General features: G+C 41.5%; 1 protein-coding gene and 1 gene segment (V, D, J or C); one reads left to right on the forward strand and one right to left on the reverse strand.

Annotated features, from left to right (window-relative positions):
• LOC123851077 (immunoglobulin kappa light chain-like) overlaps window positions 1-27,839 on the forward strand; it is a 92,026-nt gene that overhangs the window by 13,365 nt on the left and 50,822 nt on the right. The window lies entirely within an intron of this gene.
• The window catches only part of LOC135361744 (Ig kappa chain V-III region TEPC 124-like), a 39,821-nt gene continuing 21,888 nt past the window's right edge, over window positions 9,907-27,839 (reverse strand). The window contains 1 exon segment of the V gene segment in view: window positions 9,907-10,108. Coding sequence covers window positions 10,043-10,108 — 66 coding nt within the window.

Consider the following 27,839-nt stretch of genomic DNA (forward strand, 5'->3'; position numbering starts at 1 on the left):
CCTGGGATCGAGTCCCGCATCGGGCTCCCCGCTCTGCGGGGAGTCTGCTTCTCCCTCTCCCACTCCCCCTGCTTGTGTTCCCTCTCTCGCTGTGTCTCTCTCTGTCAAATAAATAAATAAAATCTTTAAAAAAAAAACCTCATATAATCCTGCCCCTTCTCAGTTGACCTCAAATGCTTTTGCAAGACTTCAGCTGGGATCCAGTGAGATATTATTTTCCCATTTACATTTTCCCTTTCTAATAGCCTCTGGCAAGAAGAGAGAGGAGAAGCTGAACGAAGTGCAATCTTAAGAACACCACTGAGTCATCACGCCTTGACTTGGGCAGTTATACAGCTGACTAGAGGGTTACAGGGAATGCTGAAGTGTCACATTACAGGAGAGCATTCTGCTGTGAAGCCCACTGGTCCCTTCTCCACAAGATGCAGCTGAAGCCATGATCAGGTCAGTAATATAAATCCATCTGTATGGACAATTCAGATTCAGGTGATACAAAATATCTTGAACAATGTAGACAAGGGTCCATGGCAAGTCATTACAGTCTTCACAGAATGACCTCCTTGCACAAGAGACATAGAACAGGCTAATCTACTCCATCTTCCCTTGAGACTCATACATTCTTCTATGATTCAGCCAGAAGGCTTCTCATACAACTTAGGGAGAAACAGGGCTGAGTGGGGAGGAAGCAGCTGGTCCAGCGACGCCTCCCTGACCCGTGGCCCTGGGGAGGAGGTTTGTGTTCTAGTCTGAAGCACTGTGGGAGGATAGCTATAATGCTGCTGGCAGTAATAATACCCCACATCTTCAGCCTGGAGGTTGCTGATGGTGAGGGTGAAGTCTGTCCCAGACCCACTGCCGCTGAATCGGTCAGGAACCCCAGATGCCCGGGTGGATGCCCAGTACATGAGCAGCTTAGGAGCCTGTCCTGGTTTCTGCTGGTACCAAACTAAGTAGTTCTTCTGGTTGGAGCTGTATAGAAGACTCTGGTTGGACTTGCAGTTGATGGCAACGCTTTCTCGTACAGCCTTCGACAGGTTGCCTGGAGACTGGGTCATCACGATGTCCCCAGACACACCTGCAATCACAAATGGACAGTGGCCACACACGGCATCACTAATATACTAAGATATGTATCTAAAAATGTAGGTTTTCTTATTTCTCATAAGTAATCAGGCTCTTTTAGTGAAATGTTTTATTCATACTGCATGGTAAAGTCATTGCCAATTTTATAACAATCTTTCTCCTCTCAGCCTCTCACCTGAGATGCAGAGCGCCAAGAAGAGGAGGAGTTGGGGCTGTGACACCATCTTGCCGCTGGTCACCCGTCTGATGCACCCAGGCCCCATCCCCAGGAAACCCTATTAATAGAGCTCTCAGCAACCAACCTAGGACCCGAGGAGCCTATGCAAAGCATCAGAGCGTATGAAAGTGCCTGCTCAGTGAGTTGTGAAGCAGAGAATGGAAAGAAAGAGACAAAATATCACGACCCAGGAAATGTGGTTGTATGCTACAAGAGGCCCAGAGATCAACTTAAAACTATGATTCTCAGCAATATGTAGCAAAATCCCTAAATGTAAACTCTTGTTAGTACCAACTGTCCAATTTCAAACCAGCTAAAGTCAACTTGAAAGCATAAATCACTTTTGTGGTAAAATATATACATTTATGAGTATATAATTTCAGAACCTAATTGAAACAATATAAATATGGTGTGCGTGCATGGAGTATACTCATGTCACCAGAATGAGCACATAGTGTCCACATTTACATCTCTATCTCAGACTCTCTTCTGAATTTTAAACACATACTTGAAATTGTTTTGGACAACTCAAAGGCGCTTCCATATGTCCAAAGCAGACTTCTGGTAGTTCCCTGTGCACAAACACTGTCTCAGAAAATGTGTCACCAGGTACTTAGGAATCACCCTTGTCCCTGCTCTGAAACAACAGCTCAGATCCTTCCCGCCTGCAGCGTCACAGCTCCCCCTGGGGGCAGTAGGTGAAATGGCTTCAGCTCCCAGCTCTGCAGAGCAGTTCTTCCTTTTTTCTGACTCCAAAATCAACAATACTTCTAGAATTCCACAAAAAACAGCATCTTGAACTCTCCTAGGCATAGAGAACTTAAAACACATCAAACAGAGGTTCCTGGGTGGCTCAGTTGACTAAGTGTCTGACTCTTGATTTCGGCTCAGGTCATGATCTCAGGATTGGGAGATGGAGCCCCGCGTCAGGCTCCATGCTGGGTTCAGAGTCCGCTTAAGATTTTCTCTCTCCCTCTCCCTCTGCCTCTCTCCCCGACTTGCTCTCTAAAACAATTAATAAAACAAATCAAACAGAACCTCATAGCACTTTTCTTTCAGTGGAAGGGATGGATAAGAAAGAGATAAATAACATCTCTGCAGCTGCCGCTCCTACTCTCTGAGGTCCTTTCCCTGTGCGGTGTCATCACTCAGCATGAATGGAGCAGTGGACGTCCAGGTCCATTAAGTGTATCCTCATCCTTCAACATGAACAGACAGAGGAAGAGAGAACAAGTCTGTGCAGGTTAACACTCATGTTCTGGAAAAATAAAATCAACTATAGTCCATATATTGTCAAGTACCCAAATCATCTCTTGATCACAGACAGTAGTCTTTCAATTCCTCATTTCCCTGTAGCATGAAACTACCCAAGACACAGGTCAGTGACAAAAATCAATACTCTAACACTATATATAAAGATGAACTGGACCCCGTTTTATCAGAGCATTTTTGTATGTTTAATATTCCTTTCTAGTGAGGAGAACCATCGTTCATTTTACCTTTTTCCGTTTTTTCTTGAAAAAAAATGAAGTTTATCTGAGTAGAAGAAGTAGTAAGCACTGATTCTTCATGTGCCTCAGATTATAGTGACTTGTCCTTGAAGCACTTACTGTTTCCTCCTATAATCCTTAACTCAGAGCATCAGGTACAGATGGAAGAGAGGACATCTGTATTCTTTCCTCCAAACTATCCTGTTTCTCCTTCCAAGGCTCTCAGTTACTATTTGGTCAACCTGCTTTGAGTACTCTGATTCCTACCTAATTCCAGGGATGAAACACAGGACATTGGATTCTCCATTCAGCAAATTCCCCTCCTTGACTGCAGTGACCCTTAGAAATCTGTCAAGAATGGTCATTATTGAAGCTTGACCACATGGAGAGAATCTCAGAATTCCTGATAGAATGTGAAAAATGAATACCATATACCAGGAACATTTAACACCAGGATCTGTTGGCATCCATGCTAAAACGTCCCTTAATATGGAGCTAGCACAATGGAAGTCAAAATGGAAAGGTAGGAAGAAACTGGATCTTAGTGATATAAATATGTGACAGGATCAAACCTTTCCTTAAACCTTCCACTCTGGACTTTTCATTAGCTTAAGCAACCAGATTCCCTTTACTATTTAATGCAGTGTGAGTTGAGGTTTCTGGTAATTGCAACTGAAAATTCGCCAAAAGATTTTGTACTCTTTACCAACCTAATAAGGTTAACGAAATTGAAAATATCTCCATTTTATTTTTTGGCCTACACAGTCGCATCACAGAAAATGCAAAAGAACCATTATTTAAAATGGTCTGTTCCTAACATGGAGAACCATGAAAAATGCAAGGCAATATGGTAATATCAGACTTTTCCCAGGGAAAAATTCACTATTTTCTTAAGATTGTCAAAAGAGAATTTTTTTTTCTTTTAGGCCATTAAAAATCCTTTACTTCAAGTATAAATGCAATTATTTTTATCTTCATTACTATCCTGAGAGAGAACATGATCTTCTTCAGGAATGAGTGCAGAAAATGGCAAGGATCGCTAGACACATACATACAGACACACACACACACAAACATATCCACACACTGTAATAAAAATATTTGTAGCCACTTGATAGCAGTGATGGTTTATACATTCGAACTAGCTGTATATGTTCACATGCACTCCACAAACTATTCCTCATCATAAACTATACCATCTTTAAATCAGTAATCAAAAAACCTCCAAACAAACAAAAGTCCAAGACCAGACAGATTCACTGGTAAATTCTACCAAGTATTCAGAGATTTAATATCTATTCTTCTCAAACTTCCAAAAAATTGAAGAGCAGAAATGCTTCTAAATTCATTTTATGAGGCTAGCATTACCCTGATACCAAAGCCAGACGAGGATACCACAAGAAAAAAAATATAGGTCGATATCCCTAATGAACATAGATGCAAAAATCCTCAACAAAATATTAGCAAACCTAATTCAACAATACATTAAAAGGATCATACATCATGATCAAGTAGGATTTATTCCAGGGGTGCAAGGATGGTTCAACATCCATAAATCAATCAACATGATATATCACATTAACAAAATTAGGGGTAAAAATCATAGGATTGTCTCAACAGATGCAGAAAAAGGATTTGATAAAATTCAGTATCTATTTATCAAAAAACCCCAAGAAATAACAAGTGTTATAAAGGATATGGAGGAAGGGGAAGCCTCAGGCATTGTTGGGGGGAGTGTAAATTGGTGCAGCCACTCTGGAAAATAGTATGGCGTTTCCTCAAAAACTTAAAAATAGAACTACCCTATGATCCAGCTATTCCACTTCTGGGTATTTGAAAAGATATATGCACCACTGTGTCCATTGCAACGTTATTTAAAACAGCCATGCTATGGAAACAACCCAAGTGTCCACTGATGGATAAATGGATAAAGAAGATGCGCTATATACATATATGCACACAATAAAATACTACTCAGCCACGAAAGGGAAGGGAAACTTGCCATTTGTGACAACATGGATGAAACTTGAAAGTAATATGCTAAGTGAAATAAATGAGACAGGGAAAGATATTATGTATAATATCACTTACATGTGGAATCTAAAAAAGCCAATTACATAGAAACAGAGTAGATTTGCGGTTGCCAGAGGCTGGGTGGTGAGATAAATAGGGGAGATGTTGATCAAAGGGTACAAACTTCCACATACAAAATAAAGAATTTCTGATGGTCTCATGTACAGCATGGTGACTATAGTTAACAAGATTGTATTGTACTTGAAGGCTACTAAGAGACTAGACCGTAAATGTTGTCACCACAAAAAAGTAAATAAGTAAAACAAAAAGGATAATTACGTGAGGTGATGGTCGCATTAACTATCCTTATTTTGGTAATCATTTCACAACATAAACATAGATCAAATTATCACGTCGTGTAAAACTTAAATTTACACAATGTTATATGTCAATTATATCCAGAAAAAAAAATGTTGTATCATTTCCTTCTGGCCTCCATGGTTTCTGAATAGAAATCCTCTGTCAGGGGTGCCTGGGTGGCTCAGTCGTTAAGCATCCGCCTTCGGCTCAGGTCATGATCCCAGGGTCCTGGGATCGAGCCCCACATCGGGCTCTCTCTGCTCAGCGGAAAGCCTGTTTCTCCCTCTCCCTCTCCCCCTGCTTGTGTTCCTTCTCTCGCTGTGTCTCTCTGTCAAATAAAAAAAAAAAAAAAAAAAAAAAATCTTTAAAAAAAAAAAAAAGAAATCCTCTGTCATTCAAGTTGTTTTCTCCTCGGGGTAAGTGTGATTTCTCTCTTTTGGCCTTTGATATTTTTTTCTTTTTCTATAGTGCTCAGAAATTTAAATATGATGTGTCTTGACATAGATTTCTTCAGGTTTATCCGGTTGGGGGTCTGCTAAATGTGGAAAATTTTCAGCAATTGCTTGTTCAAAATATTTTTCATCTCCATCTTCTCTCCCCACTCTTTCTAGGACTCCAGTGGCACAAATGTTAGATCTTTTGTTTGGTCCCAGGTATCCCAGATACTGTGGGTTTTTGTTGTTGTTGTTTTTGATTTTGGGGGTTTTTTTGGTCTTGTTTTGTTTTTAGCTTAGTTTCTCTTTTTGGTTTAGATCGGGTAATTTCTTGCCTCTGATCTCCCCTCCTTTATCCTTCTAGTTTCCTCCTTCCAGGCCCTTACTAGCCAGCCATCCAGTAGCGCATCTGCGTCCTTACTTCAGGCCACTTCCCCAGCCACATTAAATCGATGACCACTCGTGCTCTTTGAGTGTCTACTAACTAAACATCTTATTTTAGAGCCCTCCGTTATGGCTATGGTATAGGAGCTGTCCAGTTTAACTTACATCAACATATGATGCGACCCTGGACAAAGCCTAGAGTTCTTTCTCTGCTATTAGGGAGGCCCTGTGTCTTTAATCAGATATGGTGAGAAACAAAGACAGGAAAGCTATTACAATACAGTAAGAAGTCTTTATTATACGCATACTCCCCTAGAAACAGAACACACAGCGTGTGCCACATGACGGCACAGACAGCGCCGTGGTAAGAAGAGAAGGCGGAGAGAGGTACTGCTGGCCGTGTATTTTTTACTGTGTATTTCATGAGAAGTAATGGAGAAGCAAAGTCAACAAGCTACTTAGACATAAGAGTGGAGAGTTTGAAAATTTCAGCAGGCTGCAGACTATAGGTGAGCCCCTTGTCATCCGGTGCTCAGGGGGGATCCCGGTAGAGGAAGATGTCACAGATTGCGGGTCTCGTTGAACGGAGGCAAGTGAGGACTTGGACTCAGGATTGTCTGGCTTGCATATCAAAGGTATGCTGTTAGGTACATCTTTTACTGCCTCTGGGAATTAGCTAACTTTGGGAGAGGCAGTCCCTTCATGGCTGGAGCACCAAGAATGCAGAAATAAGAAAATACATTAAATATAAACCCTCATGAGGCTGAAAACAGGAGTTCATGCAGGGGTGTTTGGGCAGGAGTGCTGAGTATTGTGGAGATCTGAAACTCTTGCCCCATAAATTAAGTGTGTCCTCTGAATCTGCTTGGGTCTAATACTAAAGAAAGTACTATCTCCTTCCTGAGGTTGACTGCTGCTGGGCTCCACCCAATCTTAAAATCTGGTGTGTCTGACATTTCCAGTTTAGGATGAGCAGCTCCGTCACAGTTATTTGATGTGCCGTGGACAGGTCTACCAGGGCCTGTGCTATGCTGGGAACAGTGAATAGGTTGTTTTTGAGAAGGGCCGAGTCTTGCTGTAGAACCCTGGAAGTCTATGCTGTGAGTCTTAATCTGGGCTTGCCAGAGTGTCCATACAGTCCTTCTCTAAAACGGATGCATGTACCACCAAGTGATAGATGAGGTCATATGGTCCACGTCATAGGGCCACTTGCATCATGACCTAAACCTGATACAGAATCCCTCCTGGCTCTGTGCCCACTCTAAACTAGTGACTTCAAAGTTAACTGATAATTGGAATGGTGTAGCTTCTCTAAGTGTAGAATGTGTTGTCTCAATACTCCAGAGACGCCTACAAAATACTGTGCTTCATCCTCAGTGGTCGGGGGTACAAGATGCAATTACTTGTCCTTTACTTCGAAGAGGATGTGCCCGCCTTCCTCAGATATCTGGACCCCTGACATAGCCACCAGTGAGGTGGGTGCATGAATTTTTGTAGGGTTTGCATCCCACCGTTGGAGCACATGTGTTTTTGCAAGTTAGCTAAGTCCTCACCATTTCTTGCTCATCACATCTAATTAACATGATGTTATTGATAGAGTGTGGCATGGCAGGATGCTTTGTGGAATGTTCATACAATGCATTGTAGCAGAGAGCGGAGAGTTAACGTAGCCCTGGGCTGAGACTGAAGATGTGACCTGCTCTTCACTGCAGGGGAAAGCAAATTCCACCAGAGGACTGTGTTAGATTATATGTCATGCCCCTGCTGGTGGGCCTTGTATTTGGTCAAGCATGCGGTAAGCGCTTTCAAAACCTCCACATGTCCAGAAGAGGGAGACTTAATACACCCAGAGAAGGATGGGGCCTGGTGGGGGGAGGGGGGATTCTTCTGACAAACTTAATTTTTGAGTATTTGAACAATACGGAAGCCCCATAATTTGCATATATTCTTCCTCTTAGATCTGAGGTGTTTCTGCCTCTCAGAATCTTATAAGAGAGTCTCTGGGTGTGTCGCATGAGCAAACTGTCCCATCAAAAGCAGCAAGATGGTGACTCCATCACAGCTTCTTGGCCTTCTCCTCCTCTGGGTTCCAGGTGAGAATATTTGGACAAAGGAGGTAAAAGTGGGGATATTATTTTCCATCACTGATTTTCTTTCTTCATTGGGAATCCTTCCACAAATGAATTTGGCTTACTGATGAAGTGTGAAAATTTTAAAAATAAGTAGTATTCTCTGTCCTGCCTAACAAGATAATGGTGACTTCTATATACATATCCTTAAGCTCTGCTAATATTTCCTGTATGGTTTCAGCCTCCCATGGTGAGATTGTGCTGACCCAGTCTCCGGACTTCCTGTCTAAAGCTACAAAAGAAAAAGTCACCATCACCTGCCGGGCCAGTCAGAGCATCAGCACCAGCTTACACTGGTACCAGCAGAAACACAATCAGGCTCTGAAGCTCCTTATAAAGTATGCCTCCCAGACGATCTCAGGGGTCCCGTCACGGTTCAGCGGCAGCGGGTCTGGGACAGATTTCACTCTCACCATCAGCAGCCTGGAGCCTGAAGATTTTGCCACTTATTACTGCCAGCAAAGTAAGAGTTACCCGCCCACAGTGTTACAGGTCAGAACATAAACCCCCAGGGAAGCAGACGTGAGGCTCTGGGCTGCCCTCACTGCTCCCCTGGTGCCCACATCTGCTCAGAGAGTTTCGCAGAGGCAGCCCCGCTTTGGAGGTCACTGGGAGCTTTGGGAGAGGGGCAGGGAGGCTCCTCAGCCCCCTGCCTGACTCCCTTTCCCCCAGATGATTACACCTGAGGAGTGTGGGGGGTGGCATCAGCCAGGCTTCGTGCAGCAAAAGAGAAGACACTCTAGGTATTCCAAGCAGGATTGCTTAATCTAGGGGAGTAATGTCTGAACTGCACTCTTTCAAAGGCCTGGGGATATAATAATAAGGGAAGCAGACTCTAGAAAGAGGTGATTCCTCAGTGATCCCCCATACGTCAGAGAACATATACCATTGGATAGACAGGCTGCCTAATCACGTGGTCCTCAGGCCTGTCTTGCCTCTGCAGCCCTTCACCAGGTGATTCTCCGGTCCTCCACTTATCACGCATCTGCCTGCAGGTGCTGATGGATGGCACTGAATCCTCCCCTTCTGACTTCCAAATCTAAGGTAAGATGCCTCCGTGAGCAACTCCATAGGAAACCACAGAGGAAAGGGGGCTCTGGGAATTGTGCTTCCAGAAGTGATGGTGATGATGGGGAGCTGACAGAAGACAGCCTGGGATGGTCACTATTTTTACATCTCTCAGAAGTTTGCCAGTTAGGGGAAGTCCCCAGAATACACTTGAATATGCTTCTAGCTACCATCGTCAGGTCTGAATTCATCACAAGAAAATTTTGTTAAGCGACTGAGTAAATAGAAAAATGAGGAAATTGTATCACGTATATAAAACTAATTTGACAGACAACGAAGGACTTTCGTGATTAAAAAAAAACTAAATGTGGGTGAAGCATTGTTTTTCTTTAATATGAAATATCTTGTTGCTTAAAATTTTTTGTAAGCCAGAGCAAGATTGACATCCCTGGAAGCTTGTGACAAATGCAAAATAGCAGGATCCACCTGACACCTACTCACAAGGATCTTCATTTTAACAAGATAGCAGGAGATCTGTATAAGGTTTAAGATGCTCTGTTTTAGAGCATTTTTACTTCCCCTAAAGTGGTCTTTTTTAATTTTCTATTTTCATTTAAGAAATTTCTATTTAAAGCTACGTGTTGAAAACACATTCAATTTTACTTTCTAATTCACACAAAATTAAATTACAAACTTCTTGTTAGATTGTAAATATGGAAAAATATAATTATTTGGAAATAACATGACCATGTATCTTAAAAATTGAATAGAATAATAATTTTTAGAAATTTAAAGAATTATGAAGACCTAAGAATAAATCAAAATTATATGCAATTGTGTCAGAATAATTGGACTTAAGTTTGCTTGTGTGGGGGATTTTGTACCCTCCTACAAATTGCCATGAGAATGATGTACCGTCGGTAGTCACCACACCATCAGTCTTGGCTCCAGATCAAACACAATCAGTAGGCTGGAGAACAGTTCATCTCCCTGCAGAAGAACCACACAGCTGAGCACTGTGAACATTATCCAAATCATTGTCAACATGAACATCCATGACTATAGAAACAAATGCTTAGTATTACAAGCCACTGAGTTTTTGACTGGTTTGTTAGAATAGTGTGTAAAATCTGACTAATACAGTTTTTACACATCTTCGCATAGAGATTGACAGGTTTTATTAAAACATGGCATAAAAATGAATACTTGGAAATCCATTCATAAGAAGATACAAAACAATGTTTTAAAAAATAAATATTTGAATTAAAAGTGTAAAATTTACCCCATTGTAGAAACACTTAACTAAGATTAATTAGCGTAGTAATGATAATAATTTTTATAGATAATTCAGACTTATTAAAAGTGATTAAATCTAAATTTCATAAATAAAATTGTATATGTGAATATGTGTCCATATGCATACATATGTATAATGTGTATAATATACATACATGTAGATATGTATTTTTGATGTGTTTATACAATTATCTTATGAATTAAATGGATTAATAGGACTCCAGTAACTCCCCATAAAAAATTGGTATCCAGGACCAGATATAGTACTAACCTGGCTTGAGGAATTTTCTTTATAATCTTTATTTCTAAATCATACACCAATTGGTATACTTATCTGAATATATGTTTTCTCACTCAGTGGATGCCCTAAGGGTATGAATGGAGGGGTTTTTTTGTTTGTTTTTCTTTTTTTTTATTCATGAGAGACAGAGCGAGAGAGAAAGGCAGAGGGAGAAGCAGGCTCCCAAGGAGCAGGGAGCCCGATGCAGGACTCGATCCCAGGACCCTGAGATCATGACCTAAGCCGAAGGCAGACGCTTAACCATCTGAGCCACCCAGGCGCCCTGGAGTTTTTTTTTTTCCTACAAACCACTATAGCCTATGAAAGTCCCATTATCTCTACGTCCAGGTAAGAGATATTATCCGATCTTTTTTTTTTTTCATTTTATGGTGAAATCTATTAATACCCTCATGACATAGGTCACAGCTCTTGTGATTTACAGAGAAAATAACAACTAAATGAAACTACCAATTAACAAGCAGAAAACAAACTGACTGAAAAATGAATTAACAGGTAATATCACTTGTCTTCAAGTGGGGCATAAGGGACAATGCTCAGCCTTCTGAGAGGAAGGATATCAGAATCTTGGGGAGGAGGAGTTTCAAGTTGGATCATTTAACAATATGTGCTAAAATCACAATTTCATCCTACAAATATTAACTAGCATTTGTTTTATCAACAGTTGGCATGTCTCTCAAATATTGGTTGAATGATTTCTCTGGCCTTTTTGGCGAGTTAGAGGATAAAATGACAATTTAGAGATGCATAGTCAATGCGTTAAATATTTTAGAATGTTCCTTAAGTAATCATTCCCCATATTTTATACATAATTGACACTGAAGAAACTTGGGTGAAATTGGAACAATTTAACAGGTTGTTCTGCAGACAAAAGAAACCAAAGGTGAAACAAGTCAACCTATGTCCTAAGGACTTTTAACAGAGAACCCCATTGCATGGACCATTGGGGTATATATTAACTACCTCATTTCCCGCTTTCCCAGGTAAAGAAAGAGACTTGGAGACTTAGAAAGAAACATTTATTACCAGGAGTGAAATATTGGTCAGGTACCTGGAGATGAAAAAAAACCAAGAGCTTTCAATTCCAGATAAACCCTGACATTTCCTTATTTTTATGAATTATTTCTGGAATTGGGGACAAATTTATGCCTGAGGTTTGTCAGAGAATTTTACTGGTCTCATGCCACTTTGCTACTATTCCCAAGGATGCTTTTGAAGAAAGGGAATCACAATAGTACATAAAATTCAAGGGTTACATCTGATGGTCACTTTGAAAGAAGAAATAGTCAATTCACTGGCATAGATTACTGGTTTTGACAAATTACAAGACCTGAGAAAAACAAAATCAAAAGACTGGAGTCAAAATCATTTCAGAAAGAGCTAAAAAATAGGCCAAGATTGAAAATAACCGAACAGAAGCCTGTCAATAATTACATGATCCTATACATCAATGTCAGTCACTGGTATGGTCTGATCATCTGTGTCCCCACAGATTCATATGTTGAAATCTTAAACCCCAAGGCGATCATATTATGAGGTTGGGTCTTTGGTAGGTGATTACGTCATGAGGATGAAGCACACATGAATGGGACTAGTGCTTTAAAAAGAAACCCCACAGAGCTCCCTGGCCCCTTCGACCATGTCCAGATACAGCAAGAAGGCATCATCTGTGAAACAGAATGTGAGTCCTTAGCAGATACTAAATTGGCCAGCAACTTGATCTTGGACTCCACAGCTTCCAGAACTGTGAGAAATATATTTCTGTTGTTTATAAGCTGCCCAGGCTAAGGTTATTTCTGGTATAACAACCCAAACAGACTAGGACAGTCACCTTTCCCAGGTTTCCCAGTGAGCCTAATAAACAAACATCATGACATCAGAGATGGAAGTCCATGTGTAGGCTCAAGGATAGGGATTCATCTAACTGAAGGTGGCAGGATTACCAGCACATGTTCTGTGATTGAGCCATTTGATAAAAGAAGACATTATGGCTAATTCAAGCAGAAAGGTATTTATTATCATGAATTAGGTAAATCAAAAATGTGTAGAAAGGCCCGATGAACAGGCTCAGGCAACTCCCTGTTTCAGTCCTTCAAATACCCTTGTATTTTCCCTGATCAGAAAAGCAATTGCTCTGGCAACAGCAATCTGGAAAATCAGAAAGCTATGTCCTTCAGACTGAGCTGCCTGGACCCCACTCCAGAGAAGTGAGCCCCTCTAGTCATATGTTTCTCCTCCTCTCTCTCTACGGCGAGAACCACTCTACAGGAATGCATCCGATAGAGTCTTGATGGCACCTGCAGCGAAGAGTGCCAAGGCCATGTGGTGTAGCCTTTCCAGAACCTTCCACACAGAAAGACCTGAGGGAACACTGAGGACAGAAATACTAAGGGAGCTCTTTCACAATAATTGCATAAGTCAGGCGTTCATTTATGTCTGTTAAATAATTTCCTTTTCTCTACTCTCTCTTTTAAATTTTTAAACAAAACAAAACAAAAACCCACAGGCCCCAAATGGTGTCACTTATGTTAAGGCTCTGTGTTAGCAAACCAAGACTTAACACCTAACCTAAATGCAATTTTGCCCCCAAGAATGTGACCTTTAACCAGCCAAACTGGAATTTCCTGGTCAGAACTAGGAGGCAATCCACTGATATAGACCCCTTCCATTCCTTTTGGGATGGCAACTTTCCCTAAAACAATGCATTCTTTGCTAATAATTTTCTTTTTTCTGCTTTCTCTCTCTCTGCCTTTCAGAACCTTTCCTTTTCTGCAGCTCAATGGAGCTCCCCTCTACTTGGCTGGAGGAGATGCTGCCAGATTCATGGATCGTTTAACAAAGCCTTTTAATCTTCAAATTTACTGGATTGAATTTCATTTCTTAACAAAATATGTAAAGAAACTACTGGGTTGTCATCTTTATAATTTAGACAATAGCTTGAATGATATCCAGATGGGTTTGTGACTCTTCCAGGAAGATCACGAACTCCCAGGAGGGGAGATAAACTGAAAGGATTTGGGCTCCCCTATCTTTTGGGTAGAGGTGAATATGCTGTTATTTATAAAGGAAACATTTGCCTTACATGAGATGGTAGCACATGGTCTTGATGTTTTCAGGAGCAGGAGTTCAAGTGTAGGGAGATGCACATTTATGATGGAAAGCCCCAGGGAGGCCTGGGCCAGAAATAGCCCAGCAACCATGGAGCTGGGTGAATCTGTTTGAGACTAACCAGGGGTCGTAAACGGCAGGGGAGGGTTGCAGGTCAAGAGGCCAGATCTCCCGTATCCTGGTGGCAGTACCCCAGTTCCTCTGGGGCCCATAGTGAGATGGGGCTCTGTACAGTTATGTCTGCAGTCTGATGCTTGCATTATTTCTAGAGACTTTGCTTGGAGCCATTTCCTTCCCAACAATTTGTGAGCAGTTCAATATTCCATAATGAATCCCTCTCTGCTCAGTGGCCTTGACACTTGCAACCAAGAACAATCACCAACCCCACTGAATGGGTGTCACAGCCTCCCTGTCCGTGTGGTCGGAAGTGCAAGAAAATAAGCCCAGGGGGGCTGTTGGCTTCTCATGGAGCTGCAGTGTCTCGTGTACAAAAGGGAGGAAGGCAACACTCATAGGTCCACCAGCAAAGATGGATAAGAGGCATCTCCCACAACAGCTTTTCACTGTGTGCCCTTCTAGAATCAAGCAAATGATGGCAAGGTGACAGCTCTGCGGAGCGGGCTGTGGTCCCTCCTGCGTTTACCAAGAGAAGTCCCACACAGAAGATCACTCGCTCTGTAGAATCATCTTCTATGCAGAAAACAGAAGGCATTTTTAAGTTGACAGCTTTTTGCTGTTTAAAAAAAGATTCAACTGAGTAAATTTGAAGACCTCACTGTATTAAAAAAAGAATATTTTCATTAAAATTTTTCTAATCAAGGGGCGCCTGGGTGGCTCAGTCATTAAGCGTCTGCCTTTAGCTCAGGTCATGATCCCAGTGTCCTGGGATAGAGTCCCGCATCGGGCTCCCTGCTCCGCGGGAAGCCTGCTTCTCCCTCTCCCACTCCCCCTGCTTGTGTTCCCTCTCTCACTGTGTCTCTCTCTGTCAAATAAATAAATAAAATCTTTTAAAAATTTTTCTAATCAATACAAAAAATACAAATAAAAATTTAAAAAAATAAAAAATTATCAAGTGTTTTAACAAAGAACTTTACTGGAAGTATCTATTCTCCTTCAAAACACACAATCTCCCTAGGCATAGTCCTGTGTCCAAAGGCACCGTTCCCTTCATGACGCGACATGCCCTCCAACATGAAGTCCCAGAAACATATAAGGACAATGAAGGCAAAGAGTCCAGCAAACTTCATATGTGATAACTATGGTGAACATCTGGCATTAATAATAGGGACAGTGTTACAGTGCTTCCCCAATAATAAAACACCCCATGACTTACTTTCCTGGAGGTTTTCCTCAAATGTGAGGTGATAAGTAAGAAAGAAACTCAATAGGTAACTACATATAAGATATGATATGTTTGCTATAAACCACTGTTTCCTATTGTTTTCCCCTTCACCTAGATTTTTGCCTGGGGGGGGTGTGGTCCAGTCTGGAAAGTGTGAGGAAATTCAGGGAGTGGATTAAACTATTTATGTCATGCTGACAATGTTCCTTTCCTCTCTTTTATTCCTAGTTCATACTCAGCCCTGAGGATACATTAAAAAAAACACAACAACTTAGTTTCTCAGATCTTGATTTATATGCTGTGTTTCAAGTTGTAAACCTTAGGTAGTCTTTCCCAGGACCTTATAATAAAATATTATAATATGATATGATATGATGCATATATTATATGTAATAATCTATATATTATGTAATAATATATTATGTATAATATAATAATCTCTATATTATATATAATCATCATAATCATGGTAAATAGATTAACTCTCCAGTTAAAAGGTAAAGTTTATCAGATTAAATCCAGAGTCAAATAACAAACATCTTAGGATTTGTCGGCCAAAGAACGACTGAGGATATATTTCAGGCACTTACATAACAAGAGAGAAAACAAATTTCCACAAATTTTTATGAATTTCAAAATGCAGTAAGAGTAATTGAGTAAGAGTTTTTGTAATATAGGTCTACAAATGAGAAGAATAGCATTCTTTTTTGGTAGGAATAACCTTTCATGTAAATGGGGTTCAATGTATATGATCTCTATTATCAAAATCTATTGCAAACCTGTTAAGCTGATCTGCAATGAGAGGATATGCATTTCATCTTTGTAAGTATCTTTTGCACACAGGTAGGTACTGCCAAATACTGATAGCAGTTCACAAGCATGCAATATTGATTGAGCACATTCATCACTTGGAAGTCATATAGAATTTAGGAAAATCTTGTCGAGATGTGTCTTTTAGCTTCTTATTTTTTTAGGATTTTATTTATTTATTAGAGAGAGAGAAGGAGAGAGAGCACAATAAGCAGGAGGGAGAGGGCTGAGCAGGAAGCCCGACGTGGGGCTGGATCCCAGGACCCTGGGATCATGACCTGAGCCAAAGGCAGACTCTTTTAGTTTATTATTACATTGAAGATTAATTCATTCCAATTGAAGATAATGTGGAAGCTCCTCAGTTACACAGAATTGTGAAAAATGGCAAGTTCTTTCACATTTGCATCAAGTTCCAACAGATAATATATTCTGTGCAAATTTATGGGAGAATGAGATCTCACTTCTTGCTTGAACTTTTGACGAATTGGCAAATGTGACTAGCAGCTAGATGGAAATGCCTGCGTCCCTGTCTTCCCCGTAAAGTACTTTCCACACTTCAGAACCTGGGGTCTGAGAGTCAGTGCATCTTTGCATTACAAAAGTAGCCATAGTCAATACTCAACTGAAAGATTATAACTGTATATACCAAAAAAAAAAAAAAAAAACCTGTATATACCTATAAGGCACTGAATTTGAATTTCACCTACTTTTCCTTGTGTCATATAAAATTTATCTGCTTTTGATTTTTCTCAACCATTTAAATGAAAAAGCAGTTCTTAGCATACAAGTCCCTCAAAAGCGGGGACTGGGCCTGATGGAGCCCATGAGCCAAAGTTTGCCGAATTCTGATCTGTAATACTGTTTTTCTAGCCAGGCTAACACAATTCACAGTCTCAACTATGGCTCAAGCAGGAATTATGGCTTCGTCTCCCAGTCAGAGATTCAGAACAAGCACAATACTGGGTCTGGCTTCATAGCTGATATGCTGTATGTAATTCTCCAGCTAGAATTCAGATGCCCTACTTCTAAATGTAGAGTTTCCTGCCTCTGTGATAGCACCATGAAATGCCTCTTTTTGTTTTAAAGACAGTTTGAAGGCTAACGGACTTCCTTCCATCCTGTAGTGGATATTCTATCAGAAGAGGAAGATACAGTGCTTTGAGGATGATGTCTGTCCAATTTCACAGGGTCATCAAGAGAATTAATGTCCATGTACTAAATAACCATATGGATGCACAGTCCTACTCACAGAACTCTATTCACATGGTTTAGCAAACGAATAGGTAGCTACCTTTCAGCCCTAGTAATTCCCTTTAGCTGGGCACATCTGTGCAGTGCACAAACTGTGCTACTGTACAGAGCACTCCTGAGTCCCCAGCCTTTGCGTCTTAACAGATATCTCTTGATTTCATCCCTCTTGCTCAGAGCCCTCAAATATGAACTCTGATCATGACCTCCATTGAAGAATAGCTTCAAACAAAAAGAAGCGGGGAGAAATATGATATCTCCTTGTCATGACAATGACTATATTCAGTTTTTCTGCATGAATCTATAGAGAAGTGACATGCCAACAAGAACAGAGCAATGAGAACGGTAATGCCCTGGTGCCACTGAGAAAAACACAGCTATTATGTGTTTGTTAACAGGAGGGTGCTAGCAACAGTAGTCATAGATGCATCTGTCTTGTGGTGTTTATTCTTCTGGACAAGCAATATTGGTTTTGTTGGATGAAAAGGAGTAAAGGAAGCCTCACTTAAGCTGGGAAGCTCTCGCACACATACCATTCCATGGTTAGAGCCTGCATAACCAATGGGAAGAAGGAATGTAAGAATTATCTCGACAAGGGAGGACATTTTTCACGTAGGCATTCACTTCCTGCTTTTAAGAAAAAGAAGGAAGATCTCTCCTTGCCCCAGCAACAACCACTGCTTGCAGCCCATGAGAAACCACCCCAACCTCAAACTCTTATCCTTCTCCAATGAGAGTTTGTTCAAAACAATCCTCCCCAATCTCTTCCTAAAGCATAATAAAAGCTGACATTCCTTTTGCCTCTTCAGACTCACCTGTGGTTTGCCATAGTTTGCTTTGTCTTGAATTGCAATTCTGCTTTTCTCAAATAAGCTCATTTTGCTAGTAAAATAAATGGCTATGGGGGTGCCTGGGTGGCTCAGTCGTTAAGCGTCTGCCTTGGGCTCAGGTCATGATCTCAGGGTCCTGGGATCGAGCCCCGCATCGGGCTCCCTGCTTGGCGGCAAGCCTGCTTCTCCCTCTCCCTCTCCCCTTGCTTGTGTTCCCTCTCTCTCTCTGTGTCTCTGTCAAATAAATAAAATCTTAAAAAAAAAATAACTGGCTATGTTATGTTTAAAGTTGGCAAGTGCACTAATAGAAATATTAATTCAGAATTAATGATAAAATTAAAAATTCCTGGCAGGCAGGGAGAGGGGCGGGGGGGGCGGGGGGCGCGGATCTTAAACAAGCTCCACATTAGTGCAAAGCCCGATGCAGGGCTTGATCTCACGACCCTGAGATCATGACCTAAGCTGAAATCAAGACCTGACGTTTGACTTACTGAACCACCCAGGCGCCCTGTCATTGCTGATTTTTAATGTCAACACGTCAGTAAAGCAACCTTTCCAGTGCTCTGGTCAGGGATATGAATCTCCCATTGTATGACATCTATAAGGAAAGGGTCCTGATTTAGTTCCTTGGTTCCTAAAACCCTGTACAATTCCTTATGTTTTCAGTATCATAGAAAGCAAAGAGAAAGACAAAATACTGTCTTTGATGGTGACACAATTTTGGTCATTCATTTTTTAAATTTTCTTAAACTATTAGGAACAAGTTGATTTTAAAATTTTTATGGAAGTTTAATGGGCAAATAAAAGTAAAGGCAAGGTTTAAGAACAAAGTTGTAGAAGCCACAGAATAAGTGAAAATATATTACCTATTTTATTTATTTATTCACTTATGAAGTATGGTTAACATACAATATTAGTTTCAGGTGTATAACATAGTGATTGAACATTTATACACCTCATGCAATGCTCACCACAGTAAGTGTAGTTACCATCTGTCATCATACAAAGTTATTAAATTTCATTGGCTATATTCTCTAGGCTGTACTTTACATCCCCGTGACTTATTTATTTTAGAACTGGAAGTATCACCTATTCTTTGATACAGATTTTTTTTCCCCTTAAGTGCATCATAGTATGAATAAAAATGTTTCTGTATTGTATACATTGGCTTTACAAATATGTTTGAATCCCACGAACTATTTCTTTTAGATTAGATCATATGGAGAATAATCTTTATATGTTTTTTATAAAAAGTTAATTTTGATATGAAAATATGAAAAGGAATAAATAGGCCAATGTCACCTATAAACATAAATGCATAAATGTAAATAAAATATTAACATTTTCTTCCCCTGATATTATAAAAATATGATGACAAGATATAGTAAATTTCAAGAATATTAGGAGTTAACCAGAATGTAAAAATACTTCAGCATTAGGAAATTTATATGAATAAAACCGTGGTTTTCTTTTTGTCTGATTTTAAATCACATGGAAATAGTTAATAGAGCATTGGCAATTGTGCAGGGAATTCTTGTGAAGGTTGAGGACAATACAGCCTCTGACTCATGTGTAAAATGCACCTGCAGAACACAGGGCATTGGTCCTCTCAGCCACAGAGCAGCTGAGAGGGAGGACAGATTTCCATGGTGTTCTGAGGTCAGGAGCTTTATCTCCAAGTGCGGGTTGTGTGGTATGACAGGACTTCACCTGCAGAGCTGTGGCTGGACGCCAGGGAGATGGACAGCCACCCTCTGAGCAACCGCATGGGAGCAACTGTGGGTCCCGAGAGGCTGCCAGTGGGAGAGGGGACATATGAGGTTCTGTGGATCTTGACCTAAGAAAAAATAGGACAAACAGACCCATCTCACTCCAAAGAATTCCACAGGTTTACAATGTAAAGCTCAAATAAAAAAATCACAAGGTACTCGGGATTGAAAGTGATTTACAATAAGCCACTTCCCACCTGGGCAACTCTACAGACATCTTCTGAGAAGAGCAGCTCCGGGGCATTGTATGTTTAACCAGGGATGATGATCCTTGGCGCTCCAGTGAGCCCAGGTGATTTACCGATGTAATCGTAATGTAATGGGTTCATCATAAAACCTTTCAATCACATGGGTAGATGATACAAAGATATGTAACAAATTTTTACACACATTTCTAATTTTCAAGTAAGAAACAGTTACTATACTAGGAACGGAGCCAGATTCTAGGGTCGCCAGATACCTTTTCACCCAGACTTAGGGTCACTTATGAGAATAAAAAGGTAATGGTATTAATGATAACACTGGATCCGTATCAGGCCAAAAAAAAGACCTAGTGACCCTCAGATATGATGACACAATGAAACTTAGAGAAGTGAGAAAAAGTTAATATATAAAATACAAAATCTCCAAAGTACGGAATGTACTGGCCGTGGAAATAGACTCCAGTAAACAGAGCGCTTTCGCCGCACACGGCACAGCACGTAGGAGGCTGGATGGGGGGCTTGCTCCAAAGCTCTTCCCCCTCTTCTCCCCCATGGCTCACGGCATCTATTCTAGGTAACCTATGAAGTTGGCCTCACACGCATCTCTAGGGCATGATGTCTCAGGTAAGCCACAGTAAAAAGTGTATATTCATATGAAAGGTTAGGTCTTAGAGAGTCATCTTCTTTTCTTTCCTCATTCTTAGAAAGAAGACCCCCTGTTCTAATCACAAAGTCTTAGACTCTGAGGACAAACAAGGACCACAAAATACAGAGATGGTTTTTTCTGACAAACACCTGGGAGAAGCTCCTCTGGGACTGGACGTGAATCCTGGGTTTGTGTGATTCCCCAGGAGGCACTTGTTCTGCAGCTGCAGCCAGACCTGCCCAACCCCTCAGTGATTTGCATGTTTCCCCCAGGGCCCGTTTCTGCTCTTCAGAATCCTCATAAATAGGCTGCTCAGACATCTGGGGCAAAAAAGAGCTTCAGGCAGGGCCTTGGATCGAACATGGGTGTCCTGACCCAGCTCCTCTGCCTTCTGCTGGCCTGCCTCCCAGGTGAGGAGGGGAGTGCAGGGACATCCCCGAGATGGGGGGGGGGAGCTCCTCTCCTCCTGACTGTGGGATCTCCCCAGGGCTCTGTGGATCCCTGACCCGGGGTCTCCCCTTCCCTCGGAGACCCAGGTGCTCTCAAGTTAGGGGACCAGGGCCGCCAGAATCTTCTGGGAGGAGAGTGGAGTGGGACCTGGTAGACAATGGTGACTTTGTGTTTCGCTTCCTTCCCAGCCGCTAGCGGGAACGCTGGGCTGACCCAGTCTCCGGCCTTCCTCACTGTGTCCCTGAGAGAGAGCGTGTCCATCACCTGCAGGGCCAACGAGAGCATCAGCGATTACTTGAGCTGGTATCAGCAGAAACCAGGCCAGGCTCCTAAGCTTCTCATCTATGATGCTGATGACCTAATGTCTGGTGTCCCAGACCGGTTCTCTGCGATTCAGTCTGACACAGAATTCATCCTCAAAATCAGCACAGTAGAGGCTGAGGATGCTGCCAGTTATTACTGCCAGCAGGATTATACAGTTCCTCACACGGTGCTACAGCCCTGAGCATAAACTGCCCCCCGGGCTGGTTGGGGTGGGGGGGGGCGGTGGGCGTTCCAGCACCTGCGCTCTGCTCTGTGGTCTGTTCATCGGGGCAAGCGCTGCTTTGGGGAAGGGCTTGCAGGGCTCAAGGGTCATGACCTGCAAGGGACTTTGTCCTTCGAAAGCTTCCTTTCTTGATGACACCAACCCCAAACCTCAGTAATTCTAAAAATGAAATTTCTCGTGCAGGCCTGCAACAGAATTCATCCATGGGATGGACTTTGAATCCTATCTCTGATAAACACTCTGCGAAGTAGGCAAAGAAAGGGAACCCACATCCAGGGAAATACGACTAATACTACTAACACTACTAGTACTAATACTGGGGCACTAGTACTATTAATAATAAAAATAATAAACATCAGCAACTACACTGCCAACTGCCATTGAGTGAAATCTTGAGGACTTCCTATTACTGAATACTGTACGAAGGACTTATTCATCTAGTGCCATTCACCTTACAACAATCCTCTAGAGATGAGAAATCAGAGGTTCTCAGAGTTTACGTTACTCCACATGTCAGTGGTTGTAAAGGAAGAAGATGGAAAAAGAATCTGTTATTTTGACTCCATAATTTCTACTCATTATTTAACTACATACATGAAAAAAATTAGTACAACTAAAAACAGTGAAGGGCACTTACTGTACAGAAAGTTAATTGCGAGCGTATACTCAGATGAACACAAACATATACATCCTCCCTCTACCCACTCCCCAGATCAAGACAGAGACTGTCTCCAGCATCCCAAAACTCCACCATTCTCCTTCCCTGTCAATTCCACGCCCATCCCCCCCACACATACCACCAGAGGCCACCACCCTTCTGTTTTCTATCCATACTGAGCCGATATTCTCTGTTCTTGAACTTCATATAAGTGGAATTGTACAGTGCGTACTTTTTTGATGTCTTGCTTCTTTTGAACAACATGTTCTTTGAACTTCATCTATATTGTTGGTGTGGCCATAATTCACTCTTTTCCTGCTGAATAGTTCACTATTACATAAATACATCACAAATATTTTTATCATTCGTAGGAATAGTATAGAAGTCTTGTGTTCGTAATAGGATGAGTGGGAAAGCCTCAGTGTATTGCAGGCATTCCTTAAGACAGTGCCCTTTTATTTCTGGATCATCATTCACACGTTACACAGCACGTGTCTAATAGGGAAAATATCCATGAAGCTATTCTTACCATGAATCCATATGACATACTTTTGTTTTCTATTTTACTATATTATAATCTGTTTTAATCTATTATTCTAGCTTTTATCATTAAAACATATGATCATGGCACTAATTTCTTAGCCCATGAACAGATAAAATCCTTCACTTAATAAAATACTGCCCTAGGGGATATTTCTCAATGTGACATTTTATAGAGGCCTTAGACCAAAAACCCTGAAATTATGCTAGAGCAGGTTTCCCAAAGTGATGGGGGTAATTTTTCCTTACTATGAGTCATGGGTCAAGTATTAAAGAACTAGAGAAAAGATTTAAAAGGCAATATAAGGATTATGTAAGAAAGAAGAACAGCCCTATGATATTTTAACCTTTTTTGGGTAAGGTTTCCGATACTGGGTGGTGAAAAGAAACACAATGGGGGCGCCTGGGTGGCTCAGTCAGTTAAGCGGCTGCCTTCGGCTCAGGTCATGATCCCAGGGTCCTGGGATCAAGCCCTGCATCGGGCTCCCTGTGCAGCAGGGAGCCTGCTTCTCCCTCTCCCTCTGCCTGCTGCTCTGCCTACTTGTGCTCTCTCTCCATCAAATAAATAAAAACCTTTAAAAAAGAGAGAGAAAGAAAAGAGAAGAAACACAATGAACAGGTTTGGTAGGCTTGATTGAACCCCTGAGCAATTAGTATAGATCATGACAAAATAATTCTATGTTTAGGAATTGTGAGTTGGTTGCTGAAAAACAGCCCTAGAACCTAATGTGGTTGTGGATGAGACATACTTGGATTAGTTTTAAGATTGTCTTCCACGTGTCTCTGTTAGGTTCCTTGGTACACCTGTGATGACCATGATTATGGGAGTACTGAATACAGTGATGATAATAATAAAATTAAAAAATAAAATACATTATGTGTTTGATACCATGCTAAATGTCTTACTTTGTTTAAACTGCAAACAGAACCTTTATTGTCACGGTTTCAAAGACAGAGAAACTGAGACAAAGGAAAGTTAAGTGAACAGGATCAATATCACACATCCACAAGCAATGGAGCTTTGTCCCCAACCCAAATGGGGTGACTTCAGGGACTTCTCTGATAACATCAGGACCTTTGGATGGATAATGTCTGACTGTGGATAAAGCTCTAATTCCTGAAATGATGAAAATTCATTTGGAACTTGGAGTAGCATTGATAAAACTGCTTCCTTGAAATGTACAAAGAGGTTGGGAAAGTGAGAGTTGAACGGCTTTAAGAAAAACGGATCAGAACTGGCAAATGTAACCCAAAGAGCTGCTCAGATTGCCCAGGGGAACAGCCTTGATCAATACCACTACATGTGCACAATTCTGAGGAACACAAGAAACCCGGGTTGGAGTTCATTTAGAGCTAGAGTATAGACATAGTTTTTCCAAATGGTTAGGAAGAAGAGGACCTGAGTCTGGCTTGGATGGGTGCCTTGTGCAGAATGAAGTGGTGTAGAGGACAGAGGATCACCCAGGGGTGAGTTCCCTGCCTGCATGGACGGCACAACCTCTGTCTTCAGGGAAATGGTGTCTGTGCTCTGAGGGTGAGAACCCAGGTCCTGTTCACCTGTGAAGTTGTGGTTGTCCCTCCACCCACCCAGCTGGGTCTATGTGTGTGCTGTTTTCCACTAATTCTTACAAAGAATGAGCTGACTCAAAGACATTAGGGAATGTCACTAAGCATCAAATCTGGAAGATAAAGTTCTGATCAGTTCTTCATTTTACCCAGATAACAATCGTGCACTAAGCGAGACATGCGGGGAGTAGAAGAGAGAAGTGGGACCCCGGCTTCTGTTTTCTTCTCAACGGGCTTGTGCCAAACACCACCTGGAAGAGTTTAAGTGATAGGTAAGGCAGGAGGACACAGGAGAGAAATTCTTCCCTCAGGCTGAGCCCACGGCACCTTCTGCCATGACCACCTGGGGATGGGTTGCTCAAGGGCAGAGAAGAGGAGGCGAATGGTCTCAGCAGCTGGAAGCCCAGATGCCCCTCTGCAGCCCACCCTGCTGTCCAGAGCCCATATCAATGCTTGGGTCAGTGTTCTGGGGGAAGATCTGCCTCAGTAAGAACACAGAGTGAACCATGGAAGCCCCAGATATTTCCAACACATATAATCATCAAATAGCTTCTAATAAGCCTAGAAAAACAACCAGTACAAGTAAGGAAAAAAAGCCACAATAAGCAGTTACTTCTGCAAAGATGGTTAATAATTCTATACAAAGGGAGTAAATTTCATCAGTAATGAAGGAACTGCCAATTAAAATCTCACTGTTTTGTTGCTACATCGCAACCAGATGGGCTAATGTTGAACAAACTGCCAACAGTAAGTTGTGATGAGCCTGAAGAGCTATTGGACATTTCACATGCTGCTGGCGAAAATGCGTATTGGCACATTCATGTCAGAGAGTTGTTTGTCGTCATCTACAAACGATGAATATACGCACACACTGGGGCTCAGTACTTTTTTACTCTAAATATACCCAGCAGAACTGAGAGTATACGTGCTCAAAGAATGTCATCACAGCATTGCTTACGACAACCCCAAACTGGAAACAACCAGTTACTGATCTAGAATGGAATGGATGCCTAAATTACGGTATTTGCAAATATCTTTCTCCCCTCTGTGCTTTATCTGAGTGGTTTTGAAACCTGTGATAATTTTGATGCAGCCCAAATTATCAATCTTTCATATGGGGTGCTCTTCATGTCTTATCTGAAAAGCCATTTCATACCTCAAATTGTTGACTTATTATTTTTCTAAGCTTTATCACTGTACTTTAGTTCTAGAATCCAGCTGGATTGGGTTCTTGGATATGATATAAAGTAGGGGATCAGATTTAATTTTTCTTTCAGTATGAATGCCCACTTGAACCATTACACTATATTAGAAAGAACATTCCTTTGTTAATTTTCTTATGAGCCATGTGTCACAAATTAAGTGTCCCAATAGATATTATCTGTTTGTGGACTATGCTTTATTCCTCTGGTCTCTCTGTATATCTTTGTGGCAATACTACAGTGTTCTAATTACTGTGTTTTTAAATAAGTCTTTTTTAAAAAAGATTTTATTTATTTATTTGGGGGAGGGCAGAGGGAGAGGGAAAAGCAGGCTCCCCACTGAGCAGGGAGCCAGAGGCGGGGCTCCATCCCGGGACCCTGGGATCGTGACCTGAGCCAAAGGCAGTTGCTTCACTGACTGAGACACCCAGGAGCCCTGTGTATATTTAAATAAGTCTTAATAGTTTAGAGTATTCTGCCAACATTGTTCCTTTTCAAAATTGTCTTGGTTCTTTTTAGCTCTCAGAATTCCCTATACATTTTACAATGTGCTTTACAAAAAAGGTAACTGGGTTTTGATTGGGAGTACATTAAAGCTAAAGATCAATTTGTTGAGATAGACATATTGAGTCTTCAGACGCACGAACGTGTAATATTTCTCCATTTATTTAGGTCTCCTTTACTTTCTCTTAGCAAAGTTTTATTATCTTTGGGTCTGTATGGTACATGGCCCTGGCATGTAACAATGCATGTCCTCTCATGTGTACATTCAGCTTACAATTTATTTCTAATTGCCAACATAATAAATCATCACTGAAAAATGTTTGCTCTGTGTCTGTCTCCATTACTATTATTCAATTTTCCATTTGGACAGGAACCTTTCAGCCTTGATAATTGCTGTGTCCTTGGCCTTAGTAAAGTGGCTCCTTGTGAATATTAAGTGTTCAATCAGTATTTATTTGTATATGTCATGAGTAATCAAATACCTAGAATCATTCAAGAAGTTCATTATGCTTTACTATCTTTCCCCTGAAATCGTAGTTTCAGGTCTTTAGATATAAAAAGATTACTAATCTCAGTGAGAAGTGTTTCCCCAGAGGCAAGAACAAGAAGGCCCCTCAGGAGAACTGCGTCCCGCCTAGGAACCCATGCCCCATGCTCTTGGAGGAAGCGGCTGTGCCCTAAAACACTGAAGAGTTTTGTTTACGAAGGTAACTCTGGGGTGTCCTGGCCGCTCATGACAGTCATAAATAGCAACATCAGCTGTGCCCACATTGCTGGTGATGAGAGTAAAATCTGTCCTGGAGCCACTGCCCCTGGGCCAGTGTGGGACCCGTGAGGATGGAAGTGTGCACATACCAGGACTTGAGGAATCTCGCCTGGTTTCTCCTGACACCAGGCAAACTTATTATGTCATCGGGATTTGTTTTACAGGTGATGCTGTTTCTCTCCCTTGGGAGTCAGGGAGGTTGGAGACTGTGTCACAATGTTGTCCATTTTACAACCTGCAATTGCATGAGATATGCGAAAGTCAACACAAATACAGAATTTAATTTAATCCGTATGAATGTGTGTATGCAATTGGATTTTCAAAGGAAGTATTTTTGGATGAAGGATCAGTTTTTTGAAGAAAGAGTCTCTCAGGCACATAGCTGACCTGATGAGACCCAATCCCAGCTTTCATGGGAAGGACGCTCAGAGTAGCATTTCCCTTCCACCTTCCCCTTCTCAGGTGGGGCACAGAGCAGCAGAAAACACAAGAGCAGAGACAGAGATCCCAACTTGCTCTGAGATCTGACTTGCTCCACCTCACCGGTCTGCTTTGGCCAGGATGCATTAATAGCCGCTCAGCAAGAAGAGAACCTGAACGATGACCAAGCAAAGCAGATTCACTCAGAGCAGAAACTGCTGCTCAGGATGCAGACATGTTCTTTCTCCCTTCTTCCACTTCAGCCATAGTATTGGATATGGTTGAAAATACATGTAGTCATTTCCTGCACAGTGACAACGTAGGCCAAGCTGACCTGGCCATGGACAGGATGGCCCCTCCCTGCACCATGCTAGCTGCTGCGAATGAAGCCTGGGCCCTCCTAGAGGCAAGGCTGGGAAAATCCTAGAGACATGAGAACACCATAAACCACAAATGTATCTAAAGAGGTGTCAGAATATAAGATTTGAATCTCCTGCCATTGATCCTTATCATAAAGA

The sequence above is a fragment of the Mirounga angustirostris genome, unplaced genomic scaffold, assembly GCF_029215605.1.
Source record: "Mirounga angustirostris isolate CCGP_5_RB_7025 unplaced genomic scaffold, mMirAng1.0.hap1 SCAF_10, whole genome shotgun sequence".
NCBI classification, from domain to species: Eukaryota; Metazoa; Chordata; class Mammalia; order Carnivora; family Phocidae; genus Mirounga; species Mirounga angustirostris.